This window comes from Schistocerca cancellata, chromosome 3 (assembly GCF_023864275.1).
Source record: "Schistocerca cancellata isolate TAMUIC-IGC-003103 chromosome 3, iqSchCanc2.1, whole genome shotgun sequence".
Taxonomy (NCBI): domain Eukaryota; kingdom Metazoa; phylum Arthropoda; class Insecta; order Orthoptera; family Acrididae; genus Schistocerca; species Schistocerca cancellata.
In genome coordinates this window covers 198427793-198439891 of record NC_064628.1, presented here as the reverse complement: position 1 = coordinate 198439891, position 12099 = coordinate 198427793, and the positions used below count along the sequence as shown (strand labels likewise).

Below are 12099 nucleotides of genomic sequence, written 5' to 3'. Positions count from 1 at the left end.
TGTCGAGCTGCACATGCGAATGGATTTCTGCAGACTCCTTGTGAAACTATGGCGGATGTGTTCGACGTCTGCGTCAGGCACTCGGGGATGGCCCGGCGATTTGCCTTTACACAAACAACCTGTTTCTTGGAATTGTTCATGCCATCATCTAATGTTCTGTGCTGTGTGAGGATCCATATCACACCTAGGGTGAAAGTCAGGCTGCGCAGTTATTACTGACCCACAATGCGCAACATGTAGAACACAAGACACTTTTTGTTGTCACAACACCACTCTTATTTGAACTGAAGTGGGTGCACACTGCTGTTACCTAGTGGGAACCATGTAAAACTAGCAAGTTTACTCTTTCCAACAGTACACTGTTCATGCACATGTCTCAAATAACATAATAGTAATGATTTTTTTAAAAATTGGGTTATTTTTATATTAAATAACTGCTGGTGGTTGGGTTTGAAATGATGCCCCATGACACACAAGCCAGCAACACTAGCCACTAGGTCACACTGCTAGCACCACAACTCATGACTGGATAAGAATCTCATAACCCATATTGCATGGGAGGGGATTCAAAATATCCAAATGGGAATCCATGTCAGTGCTCTTCACCAGCTCTTTCTACAGGAATTTGACAGCAGCCATTTAATTAAGTAGCTCTGCTGTGAAACTTCCTGGCAGATTAAAACTGTGTACTGAATCGAGACTCAAACTCAGAATCTTTTCTTTCACATGCAAGTGCTCTACTGACTGAACTGCACAAGCATGACTCACAATCCATCGTCACAGCTTTACTTCTGGCAGTACCTAACCTTCTGCCTTCAGAATTTTACAGAAGCTTCCCTGCACAGGAGAGCTTCTGTGATGTTTGGAAGGAAGGAGACGAGGTACTGGTGGAAGTAGAGCTGTGAGGACAGGTAGTGAGTCGCGCTAGTGTGGCTCAGTCGGTATAGCACTTACCAGCGAAAGGCAAAGGTCTAGAGTTCAAGCCTCAGTCCTGCACACGTTTTAATCTGTCAGGAAATATCGCATCAGCACACACTCCACTGCAGAGTTAAAATTTCATTTTGGTAGATCTGTTGTATCGGTGTTTTTGCTATATTTGGCACAAAAATTAGCTACATATTTTTCAAAGTAAGATGCAGAGATTTCATCTAGCTCTTTTCTGCCAGAAAATTAAAGTGAAATGAAACATTGGGTTATATACGTGATTTCTGTTTCCCATTTCACTTATTAGCCTTTCAAATATATTGAAGCAGTCTAGATTAAACAGTTTCATTTCAGTCCTCAGTTGACAGAATTAGGAAGCCTTTGGTTGAACAACATGTTACTTTCTTCGAGTCCCAACTGCCAATCTTTGAGATCCTAAAAATACTACAGCGAAGTAGCACAAAAGCTCCATTGTTGAACATGAGCTAGCTGTCTAGGCAGCAGCTGTACGAACCCAGTGCACTGTTGACACACAACTCAAGTGACACATGTTCAGCAGTAGTCATTTATGTGCTACTTTGACGAAATGACACTGTGACTAGGACGCGCATTTTCAGTCTCGTGCAGAGGGAGGGCTTCTTGCAGGCAGGAGATAGGATCATGTAGGGCAGGAGCTCACATGCCTTTCCCAGTCAGTTTTTAAATTGTCTTTCTTGCTGGTTTAACTAGGCTGTTTTTGCATACCCTCTGTGCTTGCACCCACGGTGGGGGTCCTCTTTCTTCATGGCCTTGGTACAGGCCTGCCAGAAGCTCAAATTTTCACTCTCATCGCTTTCCATATTCTGGAGCTGCGTGGTTAAAGCCTGAGTATTCTCATAGTGATTTTAAAATGAAAAAGCAGATGGTTTTCTAAACATGGCCCTTAATTTGCTAAGTATGGAAAAGAGCTAAAAGTCACATGTTTAAGTGCATATCAATCGATCAAAATACTACACACACAAAAAGTTACTGAGTTCACTTCTGTCTGTACTTTACTATTAGCTTCAGTATTTTGTGGATTATGTCAATATTTAGAACTGTATAATTTACCATATTTACTACTTTTTAAGCAGTATGGTGTAAATGAAGTTTATATAACAAACAATTTGGAATAATTTCATTACAAAGTTTATTGACATTTTATTTAGGCTGCACCAAAGAAATTGAGCTCCAGCCACCAGTGGCTGTGACTGTGTCAGGCCGTACACTATTAACACTGCATTCTAAAACATGGGATTGTTTTCCCCACTTACTTGCATTAAATTACATTTTTGTTAATTCAGAGCAAGCAGCCATTCATCACACAAAATAAAAATTTTGCCTAAGTCATCTACCAAAAGGGTCACGCATGAAGGTTCCCAATATGCCACCTCAATGCCATCATGTGTGGTAATGATAACAACAATATTATGTAAAAGATGATTTCCACTCATCGTACTCAAGAGAAGTTGAGTCACAGACGAACACAACAAAAAGAATGTTAAACACATGAGCTTTCAGCCAAAAGGCCTACTTTTAAAATAGGCAAAACACACACACACACACACACACACACACACACACACACACACACACACACACATTCACCCAAGCACAATTCACTCACACATAACCACTACCTTCGGCTAGAGAAACAATCTGGGTGATGAGGGTAAGAAGGCTTGGATAGGGAGTGGGAGGGATAGCGGATAGTGGTGGTAAAGTACTGCTTGTGTTAGCATGCAGGGATGTGGTGGGGATAGAGTAGAGCAGCTAGGCGCAGTCGGAAGGTTAGCCATGGGGTGGCGGAAGTCGTCCCTTGCCCCCTTATCCCCACTGTCTAACATTCTGACTGCATCTCGCTAGGTATATTAAAACTTCTACTAAAGATTCACGCTTTTTTGTACAGTAATAAAAATGTGTCTTCTACAGCCTATTAATTTTTGAGGCAGATAATGTTATTGAGATATGTTCACAATGCTTGATGACAACTCCAGGTACAACATATTCCAAACAGTTGAGACACCACTTAAATATCACTACAAAGCATGACGTTATTACAATGAACAATTGTTTCAATGCTGGACACACCACTTGGCTGCCCAATACTTTGTATTTCACAAGTAACCATCGAGGTTACCTGTGACTTTTTGCTTATAATTCTGTAAAAAGTTGTGTAATGTAATTGGATAGATAAAAACTTACTTGCCATGCGGTGGCAGAACACGCACATAAAAAAAGATTGTGATTATGCAAGCTTTTGGAGCCAGTGGCTTCTTTTTGCGGCAGAAGGGTTGAAGGGGAAGGAAGAGGAGTGAAGGAAAAGGACTGGAGAGATCTAGGAAAAGGGTTAGTCGCACACACCCTCGGGTCAGGAGGGACTTACTGGACGGGATGAGATGAAAAGACTGATATATGTGGACTGCTCTGGATGAGAGTTAAAAACATGAGAGCTTAAAAGTGGAAGACAGGGTAATATGCGAGACAGAGATTACTGCACAAGTTAATGAGAATGAAAAGCTAAGTACATTGTACATAACACAGGTGGGAGGAAGAGGGCAAAAAATAAGAAAATGGAAGATGTAGATAACTAAAACAGGGCGAAGAAAGGAATAGTTTCTGTGAAGAAATGAAAAGATGGAAGAAATTAACGTCAATTAAGGCCAGCTGATGGTCAGAATCAAGGACATGTTGTAGCACTAGTTCCCACCTGCGGAGTTCTGAGAAACTGGTGTCCAGTGTCCAGATGGCGCATGTGGTGAAACAGACAACAAGGTCACAACAGGATACTGTGTGTTGCATGTACGAGGGCAGTTCAATAAGTAATGCAACACATTTTTTTTCTCGGCCAATTTTGGTTGAAAAAACCGGAAATTTCTTGTGGAATATTTTCAAACATTCCCGTTTCGTCTCGTATAGTTTCATTGACTTCCGACAGGTGGCAGCGCTGTACGGAGCTGTTAAAATGGCGTCTGTAACGGATGTGCGTTGCAAACAACGGGCAGTGATCGAGTTTCTTTTGGCGGAAAACCAGGGCATCTCAGATATTCATAGGCGCTTGCAGAATGTCTACGGTGATCTGGCAGTGGACAAAACCACGGTGAGTCATTGGGCAAAGCGTGTGTCATCATCGCCGCAAGGTCAAGCAAGACTGTCTGATCTCCCGCGTGCGGGCCGACCGTGCACAGCTGTGACTCCTGCAATGGCGGAGCGTGCGAACACACTCGTTCGAGATGATCGACGGATCACCATCAAACAACTCAGTGCTCAACTTGACATCTCTGTTGGTAGTGCTGTCACAATTGTTCACCAGTTGGGATATTCAAAGGTTTGTTCCCGCTGGGTCCCTCGTTGTCTAACCGAACACCATAAAGAGCAAAGGAGAACCATCTGTGCGGAATTGCTTGCTCGTCATGTGGCTGAGGGTGACAATTTCTTGTCAAAGATTGTTACAGGCGATGAAACATGGGTTCATCACTTCGAACCTGAAACAAAACGGCAATCAATGGAGTGGCGCCACACCCACTCCCCTACCAAGAAAAAGTTTAAAGCCATACCCTCAGCCGGTAAAGTCATGGTTACAGTCTTCTGGGACGCTGAAGGGGTTATTCTGTTCGATGTCCTTCCCCCATGGTCAAACGATCAACTCTGAAGTGTATTGTGCTACTCTTCAGAAATTGAAGAAACGACTTCAGCGTGTTTGTAGGCACAAAAATCTGAACGAACTTCTCCTTCTTCATGACAACGCAAGACCTCACACAAGTCTTCGCACCCGAGAGGAGCTCACAAAACTTCAGTGGACTGTTCTTCCTCATGCACCCTACAGCCCCGATCTCGCACCGTCTGATTTCCATATGTTTGGCCCAATGAAGGACGCAATCCGTGGGAGGCACTACGCGGATGATGAAGAAGTTATTGATGCAGTACGACGTTGGCTCCGACATCGACCAGTGGAATGGTACCGTGCAGGCATACAGGCCCTCATTTCAAGGTGGCGTAAGGCCGTAGCATTGAATGGAGATTACGTTGAAAAATAGTGTTGTGTAGCTAAAAGATTGGGGAATAACCTGGTGTATTTCAATGCTGAATAAAACAACCCCTGTTTCAGAAAAAAATGTGTTGCATTACTTATTGAACTGCCCTCATATATACCCTCTGTCTATGCCCAATCATCCTAACTGATAATTTGGTGGTAGTCATGCCAATGGAAAAGGCCAAACAGTGTTTACATAACAGCTGGTATATGACATGTCATTTCACAGGCGGCTCTCCCTTTGATGGTATATGTTTTGCCAGTAACAAGGCTGGTATAGGTGGTTGTAGGAGGGTGCATAGGGCAAGTCTTGCAGTGGCGATGGTCAAAGAGTTAGGAGCCCTGTGATAGGGAAATGGGTGCAGAAGAAGCATAGGGTCTGACAAGAATATTGTAGAGATTGGGAGGACGATGAAAAAATATTCTAGGTGTGGTCGGCAAAATATCAGACAGAATCGATCTCATTTCAGGGCATGATTTATGGAAGTCATGGCCTTGTTGAAATAGCTGAGTAATACATTCCTGATCAGGATAATACTGAGTGACAAGTGGTGTGCTCCGAACAGATTGGATGTGATGGCTGGGAAATCTGCCTCTGAACTACGCTGGTGGGGTAATTATGTCCTGAAGGCTGTGGTGAGAATAGTGGTGTATTGCTGTAAGGAGTCCGCATCTGAACAAATACATTTGCCTTGAATGCCAAAGCTGTGTTGGAGGGAATGTTTGACATGGAAAGGTTGTCAACTGTCAAAATGTAAGTACTGTTGCCTGTTAGTAGATTTAATGTGGACAGAAGAGTGTAGTTGGCCTTCAATGAGGACAAGATCAACATCAAGGGAAGTGGCACAGGTTTCAGAATAGGACCACATGAAATTTAATTGGGAGAAGGTGTTAAGATATTCCAGGATTTTTAACAGATCAGTCCATATGATAATGGTCTCATCAATGTATCTACACCAAACCAGTGGCTGAAGACTTATGGATCCCAGGAAAGCCCCCTCCAGGCGACCCATGAAAAGGTTGGCTTATGAAGGAGCCATCCCAGTTCCTAGGCCGTACCCCTGATCTGTTTGTGTGTCTGCCCCTCAAAGAAGAAGTATTTGTTGGTCATCGCATCATTTTTTCTGTTTTCCATTGTTCATTAGTTGCTTCAAAATTCATGGAGGTATGTTCCGTCTATGCAACTGACTGAAAGCAGTTTGTTTATTGTCTATTAGTTGCCCAGACAGAACATACTTCCATGACAGTTGTTGGTAAGTGTAACTCTACACCAGGCTCTTTTACAGTTTCAAATACAGCAATTTCTTGCACTTACCCAGCTAATATGTGACCTATATGCCTCATCAACCATTTTCCGCTCCCTCAGACGTTTCTCTTTCTACAAAATCCTGCAGTTATCAGCCCGTTATGACTCTACCTTAGCTTTTGGAACAAATAGGAAGGAATAAATATTTCTGAAAGCTACGATTGTGACATCACTTTTACTTTTATGTTTGTCTATGGACACTACTACATATCTTGCCTCCAGCAGGGAAGCACCAGCCAGCAAGGCGTCTCATGATTTATAAGTTCTCTTGTTTAAATTTTTCTTTGATAGAATATTATCGATTACTCAAATGTATCCTCATTTTTACTGGTCTATTTTCTGTGCAGATACGCCACAAACTAATCATAACCTACAACACACACTTCAAACTGAACATGGAGATGCTCCATCATCACACTGAATTTATAAAAATGTCAAGGTAAATGTAAATCTGATAATGGAGATAGGAATATAAATACACCCTGGTCTAGGGAGTGGTGGCGTGCTCCTGTAATCCAGCGACCTGGAGGCTGGGTGTAGTGGATAGTCTGAGGATGGGAGTACTGTTTCACAGCATCCTGTGTTGAAAGGGCGTCTGCACTGAGATCGCCATCAATATGGTCGCTTAAGAGGAGTCTTGGGCGACCAGGTCAATTAAGGAGGGGGGGGGCCTCCTCCACATCTCATCTGAGATGTGGAGGATGCCCTGCCGGCGGCGATTGAGAGCACTGGGTGCACCCGACTGCAAAGTGTTGCTCATGTCGGCACCAATGACTCCTGCCGTCTTGGTTCAGAGGTCATCCTCAGTTCGTACAGGCGGTTGGCGGAGTTGGTGAAGGTGGAAAGCCTCGCTCAAGGGGTGGAATCTGAGTTAACATTTGTAGTATCGTTCCCAGAAACGATTGCGGTCCTCTGGTTTGGAGCTGAGTGGAAGGCTTAAACCAGAGGCTCTGGGGTGCAAATTTCTCGACCTCCGCTATCGGGTGGAGAAATGTAGGGTCTCCCTGAATATGTCAGGCGTGCACTACACGCAGGAAGCGGCTACAAGGGCAGCGGAGTACGTGTGGAGTGCACATGTGGGTTTTTTAGGTTGGAGAATTCCCTCCCTAGGCCCAAAAGGACGCCTCCTGAGACACGGCAAGGTAGGAGTACGCAAAATGCAACAGGGAATAACAATATTAATGTGCTAATAGTAAACTGCAGGAGCATCTATAGAAAGGTTCCAGAACTGCTCTCATTAATAAACGGTCACAATGCCCACATAGTACTAGGGACAGAAAGTTGGCTGAAACCAGATATAAACAGTCACGAAATTCTAAACTCAGATTGGAATGTATACCACAGAGACAGGCTGGACAGTGAAGGGGGAGGCGTGTTTAGAGCGATAAGAAGTGCAATAGTATCGAAGGAAACTTATGGAGATACGAAATATGAAATAATTTGGGTGAAGGTCACGGTTAAAGCAGGCTCAGACATGGTAATTGGATGTCTCTATAGGCCCACTGGCTCAGCAGCTGTTGTGGCTGAGCACCTGAAGGATGATTTGGAAAATATTTCGAGTAGATTTCCCCATCATGTTATAGTTCTGGGTGGAGATTTTAATTTGCTGGATACAGACTGGGAGACTCAAACGTTCATAACAGGTAGCAGGGACAAAGAATCCAGTGAAATTTGTTTAAGTGCTTTATCTGAAAACTACCTTGAGCAGTTAAACAGAGAACTGACTCGTGGTGATAACATATTAGATCTTCTGGTGACAAACAGACCTGAACTATTTGAAACAGTTAACGCAGGAATCAGCGATCATAAAGCGGTTACTGCATCGATGATTACAGCCGTAAATAGAAATATTAAAAAAGGTAGGAAGATTTATCTGTTTAGCAAAAGTGACAAAAAGCAGATTTCAGAGTACCTGATGGCTCAACACAAAAGTTTTGTCTCAAGTACAGATAATGTTGAGGATCAGTGGACAAAGGTCAAAACCATCGTACAATATACATTAGATGAGTATGTGCCTAGCAAGATCGTAAGAGATGGAAAAGAGCCACTGTGGTACAACAACCGAGTTAGAAAACTGCTGCGGAAGCAAAGGGAACTTCACAGCAAACATAAACATAGCCAAAGCCTTGCAGACAAATAAAAAGTACGCGAAGCGAAATGTAATGTGAGGAGGGCTATGCGAGAGGTGTTCAATGAATTGGAAAGTAAAGTTCTATGTACTGACTTGGCAGAAAATCCTAAGAAATTTTGGTCTTATGTCAAAGCGGTAGGTGGATCAAAACAAAATGTCCAGACACTCTGTGGCCAAAATGGTACTGAAACAGAGGATGACAGACTAAAGGCCGAAATACTAAATGTCTTTTTCCAAAGCTGTTTCACAGAGGCAGACTGCCCTGTAGTTCCTTCTCTAGATTGCCGCACAGATGACAAAATGGTAGATATCGAAATAGACGACAGAGGGATAGAGTAACAATTAAAATCGCTCAAAAGAGGAAAGGCCACTGGACCTGATGGGATACCAGTTCGACTTTACACAGAGTACGCGAAGGAACTTGCCCCCCTTCTTGCAGCGGTGTACCGTAGGTCTCTAGAAGAGCGTAGCGTTCCAAAGGATTGGAAAAGGGCACAGGTCATCCCAGTTTTCAAGAAGAGACATCGAACAGATGTGCAGATCTGTAGACCTATATCTCTAACGTCGATCAGTTGTAAAACTTTGGAACACGTATTATGTTCGAGTATAATAACTTTTCTGGAGACTAGAAATCTACCCTGTAGGAATCAGCATGGGTTTTGAAAAAGACGGTCATGTGAAACCCAGCTTGCGCTATTCGTCCACGAGGCTCAGAGGGCCATAGACACGGGTTCCCAGGTAGATGCCGTGTTTCTTGACTTCCGCAAGGCGTTCGATACAGTTCCCCACAGTCGTTAAATGAACAAAGTAAGAGCATATGGACTATCAGACCAATTGTGTGATTGGATTGAAGAGTTCCTAGATAACACAACACAGCATGTCATTGTCAATGGAGAGAAGTCTTCTGAAGTAAGAGTGATTTCAGGTGTGCCGCAGGGGAGTGTCGTAGGACCGTTGCTATTCACAATATACATAAATGATCTTGTGGATGACATTGGAAGTTCACTGAGGCTTTTTGTGGATGATGCTGTGGTATGTCGAGACGTTGTAACAATGGAAAATTGTACTGAAAGGCAGGAGGATCTGCAGCGAATTGACGCATGGTGCAGGGAATGGCAATTGTATCTCAATGTAGACAAGTGGAATGTGCTGTGAATACACAGAAAGAAAGATCCCTTATCATTTAGCTACAATATAGCAGGTCAGCAAGTGGAAGCAGTTAATTCCATAAATTATCTGGGAGTAAGCATTAGGAGTGATTTAAAATGGAATGATCATATATGGTTGATCGTCGGTAAAGCAGATGCCAGACTGAGATTCATTGGAAGAATCTTAGGAAATGCAATCCGAAAACAAAGGAAGTAGGTTACAGTACGCTTGTTCGCCCAATGCTTGAATACTGCTCAGCAGTGTGGGATCCGTACCAGATAGGGTTGATAGAAGAGATAGAGAAGATCCAACGGAGAGCAGCGCACTTCGTTACAGGATCATTTAGTAACCGCGAAAGCGTTACAGAGATGATAGATAAACTCCAGTGGAAGACTCTGCAGGAGAGATGCTCAGTAGCTCGGTACGGGCTTTTGTTGAAGTTTCGAGAACATACCTTCTCCGAAGAGTCACGCAGTATATTGCTCCCTCCTACATATATCTCGCGAAGAGACCATGAGGATAAAATCAGAGAGATTAGAGCCCACACAGAGGCATACCAACAATCCTTCTTTCTACGAACAATACGAGACTGGAATAGATGGGAGAACTGATAGAGGTACTCAAGGTACCCTCCACCACACACTGTCAGGTGGCTTGCGGAGTATGGATGTAGATGTAGATGTCTATAAGCACTGCTTGTCCCACATACTGCTGCATTCAATAATGCTGATGATCTTTTCTTTTTTCATGATCTGTTTTATGCTCCTTCAGAATAGTTAAGTATTTTTTTTTTTATACATACATTACTAAGCTACTTGTCTGAGTGTGTATATGACCAACTAACACAAAACAGAAGAGAACATTTTTTACCTTTTTCAGTTGTTGCATACTCAATCCCACCTGCCACTGCATCTGAAGTTCCATTATTTCCCACGCTGTTACCTAAAAAGAAAATCGAAACTAGAATGCAGAATCTTACCAACTACATTTCATTTTGCATACAGAGTATTAATATTGAACCAAGATTATAATGGGAAAAAATCTGTATCTGCAGCAATTCCTAGAATGTATGGTTTCTCAAATGCACAAAGTCTTGATTATGTGTATAACAATAGTGAATGGTGGTCAAAACAATATTTACACTGTCTCAGTGGATTTTAGGGGTAAAATGACTAAATGAACCTGGTAAGAAGAATTTTTGTATGAAGGTTAGCCATGAAGACTTAATTATCAGATAAAAAAGAAAGTGCCCTATAATTATTTTTATTTGTTGGTAGGTACATGTCTGCATCCTGGTACATATTGAACTTCCCACGTCCACAGTACCATAGCATACCATTAGATGTGCCAAAACAAAATGGTACAGCTCACAGATAAAACAGTAGTATCATGCAGTAAACTGATTTCCGCTGCTACCAAAGATGAATTACCGCATGAAACTACACTATATCAACAGGGCTGCACCATTTTGGTTTGGCTCATCTAGCAACAAGCTAGAGTGGTGTGTCATGGAGACATGTACCTATGAACAAACAAAACATTAATCACATTTTCCCCCTGAAGGTCACTATTAAAACTTTTTGACCATCTCTCATATATTCCTGTAAATAATGATCTTTAAGTTACCATAACACTCAAGATGTACCAGATTCAACTGAGTGACATGCTTTAAAGAGAAGAACTCTCACTGATGTTCGGTCTGGGGGTTAGTAATTGCACATCAGCAAGGGGTAAGGAGGGTGAATTTTTTTATATGGGGTGTGTGGCTTGGGTGGGAAGATTGAGAAGGGGGAGGCCTTTCTTTTCCCACCCTCATCAGATTTTTGTTTGTTTGTCACTCTGTCAATCAATTTTCTTTCACCCTTCTCTGTTGTGTCCACAGTCAAAAGCCTCCAGCCTCTTCCTGTCCTCATTTCTCACAATCCAAGTTTTGGCACCATACAATAAGATACATCAAACAAAAAATTTTATCAACTTTTCCTTCATCTCAGTTACAAATTTTTCCACAGCTGTTCTAAATTAAATGTCTATGTTGAACCTCCGATTACTTTCTATTTGACTCCCTAGGAACTAAAAATATACATATTCCATTTCCTCTCAATTCACCATTATTTTTGTCATTTCATCTCTAGCTCGTCACCATTTTCATTTATTTTCATTCCATGATCTCTTACAATAGTTTCAATTTCCTCTGCCATTTCTTGGACCTCTTTTCCATGCCCGGCTAAAATAACCATACTATCTGTAAATGTCATGTGCTTCAACCACCATTTTTGCCCCCTTCCATTGATAATACTCAATCCTGCCTTTTAAATATATGTTGAAGAGTGGGCGACAGACAACAATCTTATCTTGTCTTAGACCATTCCTTAATTCTATCGGGTTGGCATTCTCTCCTTTCTGACTTGTAAAAACCTTTTGTTTCCAATACAGTCAGTTTAAAAGTGGTCTGCCTTTCCAGTTCACTCATCTTTCCTTCAATATATTCACAAGCTTTTTCCAGTTCATACTGTTTAAACTTCCTGCAAGCCTATGAAA

General features: G+C 42.3%; 1 protein-coding gene across 1 annotated transcript in view; it reads right to left on the bottom strand.

Annotated features, from left to right (window-relative positions):
• The window catches only part of LOC126174816 (gem-associated protein 5), a 313470-nt gene that overhangs the window by 108542 nt on the left and 192829 nt on the right, over positions 1–12099 (bottom strand). The window contains exon 15 of the mRNA XM_049921193.1: positions 10432–10503. Coding sequence (XP_049777150.1) covers positions 10432–10503 — 72 coding nt within the window. The remainder of the gene's footprint in view (positions 1–10431; positions 10504–12099) is intronic.